General features: G+C 26.5%; 1 protein-coding gene across 1 annotated transcript; it reads left to right on the top strand.

Moving 5' to 3' along the window:
• Nucleotides 1-3,143: 3,143 nt before the first annotated feature.
• Nucleotides 3,144-21,048, top strand: LOC135931750 (hexosaminidase D-like). Its single transcript, XM_065469038.1, has 12 exons — nucleotides 3,144-3,262; nucleotides 3,304-3,384; nucleotides 3,429-3,483; nucleotides 3,531-3,728; nucleotides 7,806-7,970; nucleotides 9,123-9,342; nucleotides 10,672-10,806; nucleotides 12,763-12,907; nucleotides 14,106-14,291; nucleotides 15,196-15,312; nucleotides 15,644-15,694; nucleotides 20,862-21,048. Exons 1-12 carry the CDS (start codon nucleotides 3,165-3,167, stop codon nucleotides 21,010-21,012), a joined length of 1,602 nt encoding a protein of 533 aa, XP_065325110.1. The 5' UTR covers nucleotides 3,144-3,164; the 3' UTR covers nucleotides 21,013-21,048.
• Nucleotides 21,049-21,295: the final 247 nt, after the last annotated feature.

Raw genomic sequence — 21,295 nt, 5'->3', positions numbered from 1 at the left:
ATTTGATGTTTTTTTTATAGCTAATTTATTATTACACTTCTAGTAACAATAACATTTTTATAAGTTAATAAATTGGCTTATCGAACCTTGCAATATGTGTTTTTTCTTAAATATATGATTTTTAAGTTTTATAAACTCATTTATTTGATAATGAGGATCAAATGTTATTAAGGGCAGCTTATAACAAACTTTAGGTAAATTTGTTATAATCATAACCAATCTTTCTTCTTGATATTCAGATTCATGTGGAGTTATAAAACTACAATTTGTGACATGGAATCTAGTGATTTAGAATCTCAATTTTGAAGAGCTATAATTTACTTCTCTGGTATTTTATTCAATTTCTAGAATATATATTAAAATAATCAAAATAAAGAGCATAAAAATTAATATTGAGATTAGAAAAACTTGATTCATAACAAATATAATTGATTAAATAAAAAAATATCCACCAATCATCAATAGCATAGAGATTCCTTAGATTTATAAGATACAATATATAATATTGTAAAAGAATACCTGCAATAATTAGAGGTGGAATAACATTTTTGTTACCAAGATTTGTTGAATTATATATAAAAATTTCTGACAAAAAATGTATAAATGCCATACAAAAAGTTGAGAAAGTGATCCAGTACAATCTGAATTTTTATTTAATTAAATATTAATTGATTAATATTACATTTTATTTCTTATAAAAATGGCACAAGCTATTCTATTTAATCCAGCAATTAAGGTCCACAGGCCAAATAATCTCGAAGATAAATGGCTAGCTTTGATTAAAATTTGAAAAAAATACATAGAGATTTTCGCAATACCTTCTTTTGATTTAAGATTATATAATCTATTAATAACACTTGAGTCGTAAAAGCATTTAATAGATGTGATAATCGTTATAAAGCCTACTAAAGTAATCCAAGTTTGTAAAATATAAATAAACATGTGTAAACAATGTGAGATCAAATTATCAGAAAATAAATTGATAGGTGTCTTCTGATAAGTATATGATTTTTAGAAAAAAATGAAAATGCTTTAAAGGAGCTTATTATAGCAAAGATAAAATGAGAATTTGCAATTTCCATTGTTTTTTTAAAAAAAAATCAATACCTTGTCTAAGATTCATCATTATATAAGAGAAAAAATCGTGAATGAATGAATATTTTTTAGAATATGAATTAAATAAAAACCTACTCATGTACGATAAATATATAATTTTAGGCTTCAGCTAGAAAAATCCCCTTTTAAATTACATTTAAAAATATGATAGGAAATTAATTAATTTTTAATTATAATACTTTTATATGTTTTACAAATTATATATTAAATTATAAATAATATACTATACACTATCAAAAAATTGTGAATGAATAAATATTTTTTAAAATATGAATTAAATAAAAACCTACCAATTTTACGATAAATATTTTAGACTTACAGATGATAACCTACCTCCTTTTATATTAAATTTAAAAATATGTTAGGAAATTAATTTTTTGTCACAATTGAATGTAAATATTCTTAAAATCATAATTGGTACGATTGAATAAGTTTTATAAAATTATATTTTTTTAGTCATTATGTATTATGATTTTATTTTATAATTTTCAAGCGCGATTATGATATATATAATTTTTAAAAAATATATTTTTAGAATTTTTTTTATTAGTAATAGCTTCTATATAAAATGGAAGTAAATTCAAATGTAAATTCAATTATTTTTTTTTCCTTTTAAAATATATTATGATAATTTAATAAAGTTTAAAATATCAATATTTTCATGTGATTGTTTTGAGAAGTACATTCTAGTGAGTATTAATATTTTTGTGTGATTGTTTTGGGAAATACATTCTAAAGGTGAGGCGGACAACCCAATATGGTTTTTGTGATATTATTCAATGACTATGATTGCGTTTGTAATAAGATGTCTAGCAATCTATATATGTATATTTTTGGATACATTTATGAAAGGAGGGGGGGGATTTTATTAGCCTTTAATGATAATTTCGAGAACAAGCCAATTTTCTATAATGTGAGAAATTTCTCACTTCCTTACTATTGAAGAGTAGAGCCAGGTTTTTTATCTGGACCTGTACGATGCTTTCTAATCAGACTGGAGCACTGCCGATAGAAGTGATTGGTCCTAAAAAAAGACCTGTCCAAAAAAAATCTCTATTATATTTTATTTTATAATTTTTGTTTTTATTTAATACAATTCTTGCTTACTGAGACTTTAAGTAATTTCTTTAAAAAATATATGGTTTTCACAAAATAAAAATTTACAAAACTAAAATAAATCCTACAGAAAAATAACAAAATAAATTAAAAAATTACATTAATTGAATAATAAATTTCCAACAATGTTTTATAATTGGTGTTATTTTTCTCTATTATACTACGTATATTTTTTAGCTCTATATATTTTTTTTCACATAATAATTTGTGTAACAACGCCGCAAGCATTTGACTTTGAATTTTATATTTTTAATACTCCGGATAAGTCCTACTTTATTTTATTCTAGAGAATTATTTATTATTTATTTTATTATAGAAGATAAAAGGCCGATTTTAAGGTAATATATGATCATTATTTTAATTTTATTTTCAAATAAAATTAATTGATCTTTTGTGATTTTTGGGGTAATTATCTTTAACAACTAATCTAGAGGTGAACCGATCTTTTCTAAAGCGGACAATCAGTACTATGGTCCTCTAAAAGCATCCCGGTCTAGTCAATGGGATCAACCGTTGACTTCATTATTCCACGCCTTTAACTGCGTCTACATGAACCCTACTAATTACACCTTTTTACTTATAATGGTTGTCCCTACATTAATTCTAAAAGGTAAGATGAAAAAAATTATCCAGATATAATTTTGTTTCGAAAAAAATCTATATGATTGTATAAAATATATAGATTTGTTTGACTTTTAGCAATATTAATCGATTATAATAGGTCAATAAATGTATCAATTTTTATAGCAATACATTTTGCCCTTTTTCATGTATTATACAACCCCTCAAATTTACCCCACCCTTAACTTACCTCCAAACGCAGAGTTGGAAACGCTCATTGTAAACATTCATATGTTATAACAAACATCGACTTTTCTGTCAGATTGTACAGTTTTTTTCAAAACATGTGGCTGTCCTAAATTTTAAAATTCATGCGAACAATTTGGAATATTGTTATTAGAAATGCCAGGAAGAAATCTGTTATTATATTATCATTCATTTTAATTCAACTCTTTGCAATACATAGAATGTAATAATATATTTTCCAATTCATTCTTAAAATTGATATAGTTTTAATAGATATAATATGATAAAAAATAAAGGAATTTACGAAAGATGGGATAAAAGAATTGATTATAATTTTTTAAATAAGTTTTTTTAAAATTATTTTATATCAAACTAATTATATAATACAGAATTATTCATTTAGATTTGAAAGGAGCACCTTTGTCTTTATATTATCTAGCTCAAGTATTTATAGTTTGTTTTAATGATCATTGATATAAAACAATCACCAGATAATTCCCATTTTTAGCAAGCTTGGTGTGACAGGAATTTTAATTGAATATGAAGATATGTTTCCATATATAGGTGATATAGAAATAATAAGTCGTGATGATTGTTACAAGGAAGATGATATTCTTCAAATATTGAACATAACCAAAAATCATAACATTGAAATCATTCCTTTGGTACAAACATTTGGCCATTTAGAAGTATGATTTCTTAATTAACATCATTCCCTATTTATTTTTTTTGTAATATTCCATTTATTACCTGTAAGTTTAAGATAATAATATATTTTAAAAATAAAATAGTTAATGTTTTATGTATTAAATTTGATATAGATTAATTAATGAATGATATAATAAATGATTTTAGTAACAAAGATCTTAAGCAAAAAATAACCCCTAGTTATCACTATTATATATATAAGATTATGACGGATCACTATTATCTTTTTAAACAAATAAAACTCTTAGATATGAGTAAAATACCATAACGAAACTAAGAATCACCTATTAAACAAGCATAATTTATATAAAAATAATATAAATTCCTGTTTAGCCCTTCAATATGATTTAGAAAGTGTTTTTAAAAATTTTTTTTCATGGCTAAAATAAGAATCCTCGCTAATTATGGATTTAAAAAAATTAAAATAGATTCAAGTTTTTCTCTTTAATATGATTCAGAAAATGTAAAAATTAGTGGGATATTGAAAAGCACTATTTTAAAAACATATGTTTAGTAATGTGGTAAGTATACATATATGGTTATTATTGATGTTATGGAAATATATAATATATCATATATTATTTGCATATTATGAATTAGTATATTTGTTAATTAGATATATTTTATGATGATTATATGTATATTCATGATTAATATAATAATGGGTGATGGGTAACTACCTAACACCCATAGCATCTATTATAATGTGATATTTGGATCTATATATATTGTTATGGTTGTATAAATAAATGTAAGGAATATCCCAATTTTATATTGGCACAATCATTAAAATATGAATATTAACATTTTCTGAATCCTCTTGACAAATTATATGCCACTCTATATTCATTTTTTATGAGCCTTTCCAATAGAGAATTCTTAGTTTATTCATAAAAATATTTAAAATTAAAAAAAAAGGAGTTAATATTAACATCTTCCGAATCCTCTTGAAGAGTTATACATGATTCTATATTTTATTTTTTAATAAGGGATCTTTTAGTTTAGTCAAAAAAAATATAGTGTTTTTTTCAATACCACTAATTTAAAAAAAAAATTATAATAAATTTTTACATTTTCTGAATTAAATTCAATAGATAAACTTGATTCTATATTAATTTTTTTTAAAAATAATAGTCCATAATTTAGGGTTTCTTATTTTAGTCAAGAAATAAAAGAAGTTTTTTTTTGTTTTTTTTATTGAAAAGTTAAACAGGAATCCATATTATTTTCTTATATTATATTGATTGTATAGCAGATTCTTAGTTACCGGGGTAGCGTATTTTAGTCATTCCCATACTCATCATAACTCAATATTTTTTTAAAAAAACTAAATATAACAACATTCTACTCATACAATATTTCAATTAATGCCATTTACCTATATAACCATTTGCTTCCATCTTTCTTCTTGCTGCATACAATGCTTATTATGTTTACAAAGACTATTTTTTTTCTAAATTACCCATATCTTAACCGAATCTGCTCTTCAAATCAAGCAACATAAACTCCTTCCCCATTTCACCCAATTTTTAAATATCACACTTACTAAGCACCACCAAATTTGGACAAATTCTCCAAAAATTTTTTATTGGCAGGGCCTGAAAGTTTTAATTTTTGTAAAGCTTACAATTATGCAAATTTAAATGACTCTTTCTTCATAAAATATTATTATTGGATGGTTTAGGCAATTTGTACCAAGTTAATTTGCTGGTCATCCATGAGAACCTTGTGCTGACCTCTCAAAGTTGACATTTTCATTTATCTTGGTATTTAACTGATATAAATATCAACTATTTACAATTCTCTCGGTGGAATTTTATGTCATTTGATTTTTGGGTATTCCTTTTATAGAGGAATGTATATATATTCGATTTGGATATTTGATTAAGTTTGATTACCTCTACTTCTCCCTAAAAAAATTTAAATTATCATAAAATTCTATATTAGTTTTTTAGATACTTACCATTGCAATGTATGTGACTATCCCACCCACACCAAGATATAGGCTTAAATTTGAATTGATAATTAATTAGGGATATTAGCTAGAATATAAGAAGGTATGGATTATTTTTAAAAAATAGACATTTAGATTTAAAGTAAACCCAATGTTAAATTTTTTGGGAATTTTCGAGAGCATTGTAAAAAAAAATAAAATAATGTTATCATTTTATTATAGAGAATCCTCATTGTACTAAATAAAGACCTCATTTATAGTAAACGCGTTATGTCCAAGTGTCGCGTTTTTAACGCTATTGAAATCACAACTGATTTTTAATGGCGTTAATAATATTTGAAATATAAGTATAAGGCGTTTAATAAATAAGACCTAACTCAGCAGTCTTATATTTTTAAGGATACTTTTCAAATTTTTTTTAAAAAAATATTTCACTGTTTCTTGATAAATAATTAAATGCTAAGCACAGCTAAAAGCTCTTAAAATTATACTTACGATACTGTTAAACGGTTCAATTTGAGCCGATTTTTGGCTATCGAGCCGTTTAACAACATTAGAGCTAGCCAGGAACTAGGGAATTGAGGAGGGGGGTTAGATTAATAGGTTGATTTTTTTCACCATAAAATTTATTGGAGATCTTTAAGAACACCTAGTGAAGACATTTGGCTGTGTTAGTTATTTTAAATGATAAATTTGATTTTTTTCCCATTTTTTAATTATGGCTTTCTATTTTTCAAAGGAATCAGTGTTGAAATTATTCATAATACTTTTATTTGATATTTGATAAAAGTAGTTATCCCAAAGAAACGTTTTACATTTCCTGAATCTCCTTGAGGAAAAGTTAAACATGATTCTGCATTCATTTTTTAAAAAAAAATTAATGTATATTTACTGATGATGCGTAAGAACGCTTAAGTCAAATTTAAAAAAATGAATACTAATTGTTTATAAGTTCAAATGACACTTTCATTTCCCTGGCATTTATTAATATTAAACATTGATAATTTGTCATCTTTATATGGTAATAAATACGATATATTGTGTAAATTTATTTTATTTCTATTACTTATGTAAACTTATTAAAATGAATGTTTAAATAGTTATGTTTATATTAGCTTATTTTTTTATTCAAAGATATATAAAAATATATATCTATCCGCAAGTGGGCGCGATATATTTAAATATTATTTTTTTACACCAAGGAAAATATTTAAATTTCGCTTTCAAAAATTAAATAATAAAATATTAAAAAAAAATTAATGATTCAATATGTTATCATTAAAAAAAACTCAATATTAAATTAAAAATATATTTAATAAAGAAAAACATTAAAAAGAAATTAAAATTTTCATGTTTTATATTCACTATGGTAAATAAAAATAAAATAGCGCGCTATTAATTATCTAAACTAACATAAATAGAACGCTACAGCGTGCTACTTTAACAACCCTGGAATTAACCCATTAAAGATCTGCAAATTTCGCCCGAGCCCACCCGACAAATTTTTACAAAAAGTCAAGCCTTGACCATTTGAAATTTTATCAAAAGTCCTGACCATCCCTTAAAATATATTTTTTTTGTAAGAATTTTCCGCCCATCACATTTTTAATATCTATATCTAATTCTTTTTTTCCCCCCAATATCAATTAAGGCCTTTATATCTCTTCTCTATAGATGTGGCTATCTATTTCCAACAACCGTTTTATAATAAAATTGTGTTTGAAATCTGTCCATTGGGTTATGTTTCATAATAAACAAGATTAGTAAAATCATCAATTATTTTAAATATAATTAATTCAAACATCTAAAAAAGTTATCCAGCAAGGAAATCCACAGGTCCTACATTATATTGTTAGGTCACACAATCGAAAATGTAATCTCCATAAATAGTATTCTTAAATTTAATTCTCTTTCTTCATCCCAAAAATTTTACACTTTCTTCACCAATTTTTAAGTCCTATGAAGATCATTTAAATAAATTTTGATTTTTTTTTAAAACTAATTTACTATATTTCAACATTCTCTCAATGATACTTATTTTGGTGCATATTCATGATAATTGTTTTTTAATATATTAATTTAATTTATAAATTTTTATTCAAAGTTTGTACTTAAACATCCTCAATTCAGTCATCTGAGGGAAGTCCCCGAATTTTCCGACACGATATGCCCAAGTAAGGGCGAATCATTCCAACTCATTAAAAAAATGATCGACCAAATAGTTCAATTGCACCCCGGGATCAAAAGCTTGCACATCGGGGCAGATGAGGTTTGGATTAATTGTTTATTATATTGCGATACAATAACATTTGATGATTAGGGCTTGTACCGATATTTTTTGCTGATATTGAAATTAGAGATCTGCAAAAGTAGGTGTTGTATTAGAATGATAAAGATTCATTATATTTTAAATGATTATTATTTATGGTTGTATAAAATTAATTGTATTATAAAGGATTATAATATATATATATTACGAACCTGTTGTTAGCCATGTATTTTGTTTATTTTTGTGGAAAAAGAAAAATACAGTGGCAACAATGGAAACTTCTTAGAATATGCTACTGTTTTAATTTTGTATTCTTTTCCTTCGATTCCTGAATTTCGAATCCTGGTCACGGCACCATTAAAAATGAAAGTACATTAATATGAAAGTAAATTAAAATGAACACAAATTAAAATGAAAGTAAATTAAATTGAAAGTAAATTAAAATGAACGTAAATCAAAATGAAAGTAAATTAAAATGAAAGTAAATTAAATTGAAAGTATCCTTAAATTGAAAGTATTTTTACCTTTATTAATTATATATTTTCTTTGTCTCTTCTCTAATTTATGAATCTTTATTAATTATATATATTCTTTGTCTTTTCAATAATTTATAAATCATAAAATTTTCTTCCTTTTCAACAAAAATAAAATAATGAATCTCCTTTTCCTTTGTTGCCACTGTATTTTTCTTTTTCCACAAAAATAAACAAAATACATGGCTAACAACAGGTTCGTAATATATATATATATATTATATAATCCTTTAAAATACAATTAATTTTATACAACCATAAATAATAATCATTTAAAATATAATGAATCTTTATCATTCCGCTTGGAATTATAAAATATGGAATAACATGAAATTAAAAATGATAATAAATAGAAGTCTGTTCTGCTCATTTCGACGTGGAAAAAAATATTTAAAATTCATCCGCCCAATGTTTAAGATTTTTTAGAAAGCCCGCTCACTCACACCCGTGGGAATGGGCGGGCAAGCAAAAACTCCAACTCTTCGCAAACCTATATTCTGATTATTTTACAGCGGCTCTTAAATTTTATTTCTCTTAAATTATGAGATGGTAGTTAAAATTTAACATATCTATATGTTTTTTTTTTATTTGGCCCTTTAAAAAAAAAAAAATTGATAAGGTTTATCATATGGGAAAATGTCAGCTGTGTTCGAAGCTGGTGTATCCCGACGATAACCGACAAATTGGCGGTCAATTCAAAGATTTATCCATTAGCTTAGACGAGATATTCTTGAATCACATCCTCAAAATAGTCAGGTACATGGAGGCCTCCTATCCCCACATCAAAATTTTGATTTGGGACGACATGTTTAGGCACATACCTCGCGACGTTTTAATACGTATATAAATGATCGAATTTTTTTTTGACAGTTTCGTATAATATAATCCCAATTAGTGTTGATAAACGGCTCTATTTGAGCCAGAAAAATATTGCGCCTAAGCCTAGAGATTTTACTGATGGATATCCATCCAAACCCTTTATGCTATCTTATGGACCAATTTTTTTTAGACTAGCGTGATATTGTTCTTGGCTCAAATCTAGCCGTTTGTTTGACGACACTAATCCCAATGATTCGAAATTATGTTTGAATATCGTTACGCTACTTAACTTTATTGAAATTACTATTCAACTATACTAGATAGGATGGAATGGAAGCACCGATTTTTAGCTCATTTTATTTTGGTCTTAGAAAAATATTATTGACAGTTAGGGTTCCCCTTACAGCTAAGTAAGATTCTTTATGCATACACGTGTACCGAAATTATAAAATTTCTATCGTTTCCGGCAGCTTATAGTATGTTATGGATGGCTAAGTTAACTATTTTACCCCTCCCAAAATGACCGACTAATGGCAAACCGGGGGGGGGGAAGTTAATACATATATCGGTTAATAAAGCGTGAAGTTTACTATTTAAGAAGCAATTTTTATTTTTATTGAGCGGAATTTGTCTTGAGTAAAAATCTCAAAAATTAAAAAAAATTTTTTTTTTCATTCGAGATAGGAATAGATAATCGATAAAAAATTTTTCTTTCTTTTTTAAATATTAAAATCTCTGCTCTGAACTCGTGGTTTGCCGAAGCCAAAGTTGGGATGAAAAGTTAAAATCGCCTCAAATCGAGTCATTTAGCAACACTAAATAAAAAATAGCAGAGTTGTTAAAAGATACTTTTTAAATGTATCTAGATACAGATACATCGTCTAAAATAATATTTAGATACCGATATTTTAATCAAAAATCTATCTAGATACAGATACCACATTTTTACATCTGGATACAAGTATCTAGATCCTTTAACAACTCTGAAAAATAGTATTAATTTATTTTTCTAATGTAGCATATATGGATTTTATTGTATGAATTTTTTAAGAAAAATGACATGGGTAAAAATTAGTGTTGTTAAACGGCTCTATTGCAAAAACGGTTAACCCAATATTTTAGTCCTAAAATATTACGCGATCCTCAATATTTAGTTAATAGATGTCCCAAACCCTTCTACCATTCTATATGCAAGATCTCCGGGCTTGAGTGATAGTTTTAGCTAAATTAATGGGTCTTTGCTTCTATGGACGCTTTGTCACCGTCATATTATGAGTGCCAAGCGCAGGAATTGAGAAAAAAATTATCTCTTTAAAATTTTTAATTTAAATTTATTTACCGAAATAAAGGTTCCAAGCTAGGCGATAAAATCGAACTGGTCATGTGGAATTACAGACCGAATATCCTCCAGGACATACCTCCTCACATATTCGATAAAAATTTTGCCACTTTCAGACACATTTGGGCGGCTTCGGCATTTAAAGGTGTTACACATTTATATATATACTTATATGATTCGTGTAATTATGGTTCCTTTTGTTTATTCTTCTCAGTTTTAGAGACCTTTGTTAGCATTGGATTTATGTTGCCATAATTTTTTTTTAAACATGTGCAACAAAATTTAAATTAAAAAAAAAACAGAGTACCACGAAAAAAAGAGAGAATTTTTAATATTTGTCCTCATTTAATTTAATCTTATATCAATAAACTTAGGTTTTTTTTAAAAAAAATTGACGGTTGACAAAGTTAAGATTATATATGATGTGTGCCAGAATCGGTCTGTTAACATTTTTATATATTTTCACGGGATACGGAAATAATTTATATATTGATATTATTCATATCAAGAAAAAAAAAACTATTTAGCAAGGTGTATTAAAATCATTTTTTTTAAATATATTTTAAATCCATTTTTTAAGGTGGAATTTTTACGTGCTCATGTATTATATTATAGTTGGATATAATATTATATTTGCGACTAGTCATTCAGAATCAGAACTAATATTTAAAAAAACAAATTCCGGATTTTTTTAAAATATATATATTTTTAATATTTATAGCTAATAATGGCGATTTAAAATATAAGATTTTAAATTATACCACCCAACCCGGGAATATTAAAAATATTAAAATACGGCCCGGCTCGTGTACCTGCAGGTCACTAATATTTGATTCAATAACAACATTTTAATATAAATTTATGATACCTTATAAAAATTTTAAGTTATAATTTTGCAAAAAAAAAAAATTTGAGTTTTTACTTTGATTTAATTTTATAATAAATTCATAAGGCTTAAAAATTTTTTCTTCTTATCCATTTTAAGGCTGATTTCATATTTATAAAAAGAAAAGAAATATTTTGGACGTTCTTTTTAAATAAAACTTAAAATAGAAGAGAGAAAATTCGAGAAATGTGCAAAAAAAAATTGTAATCTTTAAGTTCGAGGATTGTATCGAAAATAATGATATGGAGGAAATACCGACCCAATGTTCGATTTTATCTTTAAGGTTTCCCTAAAAATTATAATAACAAAAAAATACGTGGTTCATTTTTCTACCATTATTAGGCTCCACTTCCAATATTATTGTTGGAGGAAATCTAATGATAATCCGATAAAAATCAAAACTTTTTAATATATGGAAACGATGAATTAAATAGATGTTAAACGATTTTTTTTTAATCTTCCTTTATGACAATGATAAAATAAACATTAAAAAAATTGTAATCTTTAATTTCAAGGATTGTATCGAAAATAATATATGGAGGAAATACCGACCCAATGTTTGATTTAATCTTTAAGGTTTCCCTAAAAATTATGATAACAAAAAATACGTGGTTCATTTTTCTACTATTATTAGGCTCCACTGTTGAAGGAAATCTAATAATAATCCGATAAAATTCAAAACTTTTAAATAGATGTTAAACAATTTTTTTTTAAATCTCCCTTTAATGACGACAATAATATAAATAAACATTAAAAAAAATTGTAGGAAACGGGATTCGTTTTCTCTTATCTAAATTACGTTATTTTTTATTTCCAAACCCCGCAACCAACGTGTTATTTTTTCTTTGAGCGCGTTTTTAAGAATTTAAACAGCTGATTTTACCGGAAATGAATTCCGCCATATATGGGAATACTTACCCTATGAATTTCAGACAATTTTTCCGCGAACTTTTAAACCCAATATAATTTATAATATATTTTTTTTTTAGATGACTTATAAATGACTCAAAGGTTAACAATAAAATTGTCCGAAATTAATAAGAAAGGTACATTTCCGGTAAAATTAAATTTTTAAATTTAAAAAAAAGGCGCTCAAAAATGATTTAAAGTTGTAAAAGTAAACACATTGTCGGAAAAAACATTGCAAATTTAATTTAAAAAAATATTAAAATCTTTTTAAATATTATTATTTTTTTTAAAAATAAATAAATAAAGGTGCCACTGGCGAAAATGTGCAAATAACTGACATAAGCTATCATTTGGACAATAATTATGATTGGATTAACGTGATGTATCAGAAAGACTTGCCCGGAAAAGAGACTGACAGAGTCAAAGGAATCATAGTAACTGGTTGGCAGAGGTATTATTTTTTTTAATGAATCGTATGTTAAATCAGAGTTTGGAACATGAAATGAAACCATCGGAACCGGGCAAAATTTAGGTAATAAGGAACCAGAACCCATTTTGAAATTTTTAGAAAACCGGTTCTATACAGGAAATAGATGCAATTCATTGGTTATATGATTTAAGTGCTATTTAATCATTTCGCTATTTATTTTTTTTTAATAATTGAAATTAAATATTTGCTATGTTTTAAGTTGATTAAATGTTAGAAGCTTTATTATTAAAAATACTATGTATTTAGTCCTCATTTATAATAAACGCGTTATGTGTAATCAGTGCGTTGTTTAGGCTGCGTTATTTAAATCAATCCAATAAATAAGTGTAATTTATAAATATGGAGCGTTATGATGATGACCGATAAAATTTCAAAAACATATGGTGACACGTATATTTGAATTATTATTACTACGAAGAATCTCAGCTGTGATTTTGATACCGTTAAATAATGCATCATGATGCGATCTAATTGAACATCGGGATTTCGCCATATTTTTTTTAAAAAAACGTAAAGCAAAGCATCCCTTGTTTAAATTGAAGTTGCCTTTATTATAAATATCGTCGATTTCTAAAGAAAAGAATTTGTTTTTGTAAATTATATTATCGTCTGCCCATTTTATTTCATTAATTTCGAAATATTCCATTTTAAAATATAGGTAAGTTATATTTCATTACATTTTATATAATATTTCACATAAAAAACAAACCAGTTTTACGTTTTTTTTTGAAATGGGTGCAAACGCAAAGCGTTAATTTGACCAATTTGTACGATACCATTTGAAATGCCTTTATACGCCGCTAGCAACGCAGACGATAAAACGCTCAATTTGTGCGCACTTTAATTAATATATAATTCAGTTGTTTTAAAATGTTGGTGTCATCCATTTTTATAAAGTTTATTTTGTTTAAATTTTTTTTTTGATTGAATGAAACAAGAATGTGAACCCTTCGACAAACAAAAGGGACCGGGTCCAGAGTTAAAAAAAATTAAAGACATTTCAAGATTCTAGCAATTAATAACCACTTATTTTTATAACATATAGTTCGAATTTAGAATATGAACCCTTTCCGGTTCAGAGCCCAACCTAAAGTGCCAAAATATTTTTATTATCACTCATTATATAGTAAACTACAAACTAAATATATATATAATTAAGATACAATCATTTTAGACCATTGTGCGAGCTAATGCCTTCGGGACTACCTAGCTTAATGGCTTGCCTAATCCTACTCACGCATAATAAATTCGATAGGAAGCAACACGAAGATTTATCCAGCCAAATTACCGATTCGCGATATAGACAATCACGATTAATACCCAATCTCAATCCTTTCGATTTCAAGTTTTAAAAAAAAATATATTTAATATCCGAGTACCCAATTGAAGCCCTAAATTTACCTCCAACCCCTGTAACTTTTAGCTTTTCCGGTCTATAAATTTTAAAAGATGGATTCCAGTTCTTATATTTGTCTTGATTGAGGATTTCCTGTTCCAATAATCCAATAAAAACTCAATTTTGCAGTTATAATAAATAATACAATTTAAAACAAACGTCGAAGCGAAAAAGATTAAGTTTGATCAATTTTAAGAACTAAATTAGGTGAGTACAATAGTATTTAAGTTAGCCCTTTTTATGTTTTTTTGAAAGAATTTCTTTAATATTAGCTCTTGTTTATTTAATAATAAAAAAAATTCTATATTTTTATCCCCATATTTTTGTGATTTTGTCACACTCTTCTCTTTCGGAATTTTAATGATTTTTTTGATTGTTCAAACAAAACACTCGATTGTATTTCAGTCCCACTTTAATAACAAACAAAATAACACGTAACTTATATTAAAAAATATATAAAAGACAATAAAAACAATATTTAGGATAAGTTAATAGGACATAAGGGATCCGTGGATTGAAATGCAAGGGAGCAGATTAATTGAGATCCTCTAGGGTAAATAAAATAATAAACCCTCATGGGGGCGCCTGCAATTATTCTAAGCTTTTTTCTATAGTTTCAAAAATAAACGAATCGAGACATGAGGTCCGAATGAGCCATGTCGGGAACTATGGGAACATTTAGAAAGATAGTTTAGGTTGTTTATATTTATTGGCCTTTTAAGTGGAAAAGAATAGAAAAAACTTTTGCTAAACCGGTTCACTCAAAATTTTTTTTAAAAAAAAATTAAATTTATTACAATCTTTTTTTTAAAAACCTAACGAAAATTTATACATTTCACTTAATTTCAAAAAGTCAAAGCCGTCTAATTAATATCGCCGAAGGTCTAATTTTTCCTGGACACGAGATATATTCCATGGTTAGAAGCAATTACAATCTCGCTTACAGCCTTATGGCCCTCAACACGCGAATGTAAAAAAAATTAACATTTTAATAATTCCTATTCATAAAGCGATTCTTCCAAACAATACGTTTTTTCTACTTCTTTAAAACGGTTAAAAGAAGCAGCCAGTGTTCTAGCTCGTTCTCTGGAATTAAGGCAGGGTCTTTGCCAAAATCTTAGCCACTTTTCCGAGTAGGATTGATCTATTCAGTAAGACCGACAAACAAGAACATAGCCCCGCGGCATATTAGATAATAGTTTATGAGAGTGTGTAAGCTATCGCTTTTCAGGGCTTTTTTTTAAACTTAAATATCCGAATTTATTTTGAATTTTTTTTTTTATTATTAATATATTATATAGCCACGAAAATAAAGTCGAAGATGTTGACGAGTTCAAATCGCTTTTATACAAGTTAAAAGATTCGAATTTTTCTTTTTTAAATAAAAAAAAATAGATGAAAGGTTTTTGGTAAAATAAATCGGCTTATTATAGCTAAACGGAAGGGAATGAAGAAAAAAAAGGATTTTTTTTTATAAATTAAATTATTAATCAAATATAGAGCTTAAAGAAAACCTGGACTAAATAAAGTGTTTCCCGTTCTAAATATATATAAGTTTATGATGGTTTCTGAACTTTTTAAACGTTCGGTTATTGAATTTAATCGGGTTTTCGGGGTTTCGGCCTGTTCCCGTTTTGATGTCCGAAAAAAGGTTCCATTTGCTATAATTTAGAGAGGGTTTATAATCAGAGGCATTTGCCTGATTGGCGGAAAGGGGGCTACCATTTTTTTTTTAAATAAGAAATGTATAAATTCGATTTTTTTTAAAAAAAATTGATAATAATATGAATAAATTCTTTAATTAATATTATATAACAAATTTAAGGAACCGCCGATATCTATACAGATTAAAAATTATTTCCAAAGATTCTTTATTTCTCCCGTTTTCTTTGGGTTGTAATTTTTCATATTTTCTGATACATGGATCATATCCATTCCGAATCGAGGGTCCGTTAATATGATAACTAACATTCATTGAGACTATTATTCACTCTTAAGGTCGTTCGTTTATCAGATTCAAAATTATCAGATGAGATTCCTTCCACATTTGGTTAAATAGGATATAAAGAATCCACTCAGTTAAGGAATTTTTAAATTTTTCGTTAAGGAATATATACATCGGTAAATTGGTTCGAAGCCCATTCATATTAATTTAATTTTGAATCTTTGGCAATTCGCTTTTCGCCAAATCGCGCAATAAATTATTTTTATTAAAATTTATTCAAGTCATTTTAACCTGGTTTTCAAAGGCCATCCATTAGACTGGACTGCATGATGCTTTCTAGAGAATTCATATATTTTTCTATATTTACATTTTTTTATTTTATTAATCGTATATAATTTTTAAATAAAAGTCAATCGAATGTAAATATTTACCAACCTCGTAAGATCGATTTATCTTAGCAACCAACAACTCTATTTGAAAATTTTATATTCCTATTTAAACATTTTAAAAGATTTTGTTAAAAATTGGACTATTTCTTGCCTGAAGTTACCGATTAATCGGCTAAATCCTAGCAGTCAAAAAAAATCGCTAACTTTGAGACAGGCGTATATTTTCTTCAAGATGGTTATAGGGAGAAATGTGCACTGAATGGCCATTTTTTTTGCTTTTTTGAAAAAAAAGATATCAAGATTTGGGTTTAAGTCAAAAAAATTTTGTATCAATGTGTAATCTAATTATCAATCTTTAAAATAAAATTTGAATCAAAGCTCTATCTATAATAGTTTATGAACTAGATTGTTATGTGAAAGTTGTCTTTCTGGACAGTCAAAACTTGGTATGTATTGACTGGCCATAATATATTATTTAAGAATTTTATTATTTATATGAAACATTACAATACGAAATACTTGCAAAAGACCTATCTTATATATATCCTCATCTTTTAGCTATATAAAAATTTAATTATGCACAAATTTAATTAGTATTAACATCTAAATTTATCAACATCCATTTAATGATAATATTTTATAAATTAAATCAAACATTCTTATTTCAATATAAAATTAATCGCTATATATTTATTGTAAATTATTATCTTAATTATCTTACATGAATATTTGTAAAAGACCTATTTTTTCATATTTAGGTAATTAAAATTTAATTATCTAATTTAATTAGCTTTAACATTTAAATTTATTATCATCTATTTAATATATTTTATAAATTAATATCTTAATTATTTTGTTAAACATTCTTAATTCAATATAAAAATTAATCACTATCTATTTAATAATTTTTTAAATTATTATCTTAACTATCTACTTGTTAAAGGGATTTTTCAACAATTTAATCATTCATGATGTTTAATAAACTTGATTAGACAATTATTGCCTAACAACATTAATGAAAACCATTTTATTAATTTATAAATGAAACAATTATAGTATCTTTATTTACATATATAACAAACAAATAAATCATTGTTATTTGTACATTGAGTATGAGGCCCATTCTTCTCATTTCAGGCATTTAATCCACTCTTCACCTTTCTTGCTCTTTGAATACGCCTTCTTACATATTATGCAAAGCCACTCATCTTGAGTTTTCTTTAGATTTTTCTTTTTATTGTTTTTTTTAAAATATTTGATAATTTATGTTTATTATATGGTGATGAGGTCAAAATTTCTGATTTCTTTTTCCTGTTGTCTCTTTCGATAATATTATTATATAAAATTGGATGTGGTAGAATAAATTGTGAATTAAAATTATTATTGGACTGGTTGCATGATTGTTAAGTTATATAACTCATGATTAGAAGTGGTAGGCATAAGACTATAAGTGGAATTTATTGAATCATTTTCAGGATCACAATAAGGTAATTTTCTCACTGCCAAAGGAATATTGGATAATTCTGACATATTATCATCATTAGATATTAAATAACTATCTTGGGTTGTAGGGATATATCCCACAGGCTAAAAATCCATTCTGAATATTTTTGGGGGTTTTAGCTTTAGGAAGCTCCATTTTAATAATTGATGGTATGTCATATATAGTAAATGATTTCCCTATACGTCCAATTATCAATACTGTTATTATAAAAAAATTTAAATGGGCCAAAGACTGATTTATCAAGGGGTTGTAGCTTGTGGGAGCTGTGTGGTGGTATGGTGAGCATAATTATTCCATTTTCTCTGCAAAGATCTTATTGATCTCAGTGAGCAATGTGAAGAATGATTGTCTAATATTAATAAATTTTTATTTGTTTTGGATTCTTTTGTTAGTTTGCAAAAATGAGTTTAAAATGTCAGGAATTCATTTTCCTGCATCCACCCTGATCCATTTCCAGCATCAATACAACCTGAATGAAGTAAAATATAAATAATAAATGTGTATAAAAACCTATAGGGCCATCTCTGATAATCCAATCTTTGTATCGGATTCTAGGAAATAGTAACATAAAGGAATGTTATTTCCAATTGCATTTATAGCTATAGCAATGGATCCTCTTTAACCTGAGGTTAAAAATCCTACCTGTTTCATGCCCATCTCTCCAATAACTTTACTAGGATCTCAGTGGTTATTCCTATCTCATCCATGTTCCATATGTCTTGTGGTTCAAATTTATATTCATCCATTAGAGATTTTAAATTATCAAAAATTTTTTTGACACTGTAGGGATTAAAGCCTCTAGCTCTAGCCAAACTTGCTGCTTCAGTAGTTCTTAAGGATAATGTAGAATATCTATGTTTGAATCCTTTAAACTAATCCATGCCTGCCATTCCATCACGGGTCCAACTTTCAGGAAATTTTAACTCATATTTTTTTGCTAGATCATGAGCTAATATTCTTATCTAATATTTAATATATAATTAAATTCTTTATAATATAAATTATGCCTGTTTTATGCCAAAACCCATGAGAGATTTGCTAGCCTGTATTATATAATCTTTTAAAACGTCCTCCTGAGCTCTGGTGATTATTAACCTATTTGATTGCCATCCCATATGAGGATATTGCAAAGTCTCTTTATATTTATTCATTGTTCTTCTTAATGTTGTTCTTGGAATATTATACTTAGTAGCTGTTGATAATGTTGATCTTTTACTAATGATTATATCATCAATTGCCATTTTAATTTGTTCTCACTTGAATTTGCACCAAATATTCTTTTCTTTTAAATATGAATGTATGAATTCTGGCCAGTCAATGCCTGGCCAGATAAGACTCACCTGTCTATTATTATTCCTTTATATGCTTATTAAATAAAGCTTTTAAGGTCTAATTTTTTATGCGAATAATGCTAAATGCCTTAGGATATTATTTATATAAATTAGTAATTTTTTCACAAAAAAAAAATGTGTAACATGATTTTTCCAGAAAGAGGTATTAAAAAGAGTTTATTTGAAATATTTTTTTATTGGATGGCTCTATTCAATGAATGAACTTAGGTAAGGTACATAACATAAATATAATATACAAATTTTTACCATTTTTGAGAGAAATCGATCAAATAGATAAAAAGTTAAAGGGTCGTGGCCAGTCTTCAACCATGGCCGTTTATGGCACATTCCCCCTACTTTAAGTTAAAGCCTTGATAAAGAAAATATCATATGATAGTAAATGCTTAAAAAAAATCGGTTTGACATTTTTAGATTTGACTCAAAAACCTGTTAAAAATGGAGCTATTTATCACCACTACATGTAGGTGGTGAACCTCAATCTATACTTTGAATACAGAGTCTGCGCCGACTTTATCAAAATTTCTATGAAAAATTTTGTAAATTAAACCTTTTACTTCTCCATCTTCTGATTATATAAAAAAAAATATGAAAATGATTTTTGACCACAAAATTTTTAATTTAAAAAAAAAATAATATGTAGAAAAGGGGAATTTAAACTTAACACTTTTGAAGAAAAAAAAACAGAATTTTTGGCGGGAGGCAGGGAGTCTCACTAAAAGACAAAAAATTATCTGTGGAAGGGGACTTCGCAACCGTAACCCTCTACTACTTCCTGTTCTTAAAATATTTGACCCGGTTGATAATAACGAGAATAATATTTATTACTTTTTTAAAAAAAAACAACATTGTCTTAATATTTAAATAGGTGAATTAATGTGGTGGAATCTCTAAAATTAAGATTTTGATCTTTACCTGCCGCTGTACACTATTTTTACATGATGCGTATTTTAAAAAAAAACTAAACACATACGGAGCTTAATGTGGGCATGATTATTTAATTACAAAAAATAATAATCTTTTTTTTTAATGGCAGCTGGCCCAGAGGGTTGGGGACCTTGATTGAAGAAGCGAGGTAAGCTTAACGATCGAGAGTTTATCCTAGGTAGAATCAGTATTTTCTCTTGAACCAACCTTCGGGCGGGGTTAGGATTAAGGTTAAAAAAAGGGTCGCCAGATAAAGAGGAGTTGGGTTGATATTTAAATTTGGTATTTGTTATACGGTATCCCGAAATGTGCACTATCATTACCTTTGAAATTTATAAGCTTATTCTATTTTATAAGAATTATCATAAATATTTATATATATACTTTTTTTTATATCGCCCCAAGTATTAAAGATGAATTTTCGCGACAAAAATCGTATATTAATGGACCAGAATTTTCAAAATATTTTCACTCTGTATCGACGGGGTTAGAATGGATCGAAACATTTATCCAACCTTATTTAGATAGAATTGATCACATTTCATCGATTTTATAAAATACACCCCTATAAACATTTGTTAATTTATTTATATTATTTTTTGACAAAATCATTTGTATATTTCGAAATCGCATTCATGTACAAATAAGTCTATATCTAATTTATACAATTTATTTCAATTTTTAGTGTAATAATATAATTAGATAACTTATTGATTAAAATCTAGCTCTCGAAAATCAAAGACAGCTGTCTAGAATGAAATGAGACATGTATATAATTAATTTTACAGGTCTGAGCTTTATATGATATGACATCTAGACAAGGGAATGTATGCCGTTAT

This window comes from Gordionus sp. m RMFG-2023, chromosome 1 (genome assembly GCF_954871325.1).
Source record: "Gordionus sp. m RMFG-2023 chromosome 1, tfGorSpeb1-WG-v2, whole genome shotgun sequence".
Lineage (NCBI taxonomy): Eukaryota > Metazoa > Nematomorpha > Gordioida > Chordodea > Parachordodidae > Gordionus > Gordionus sp. m RMFG-2023.
This window is presented reverse-complemented; position numbering and strand designations above follow the sequence as displayed.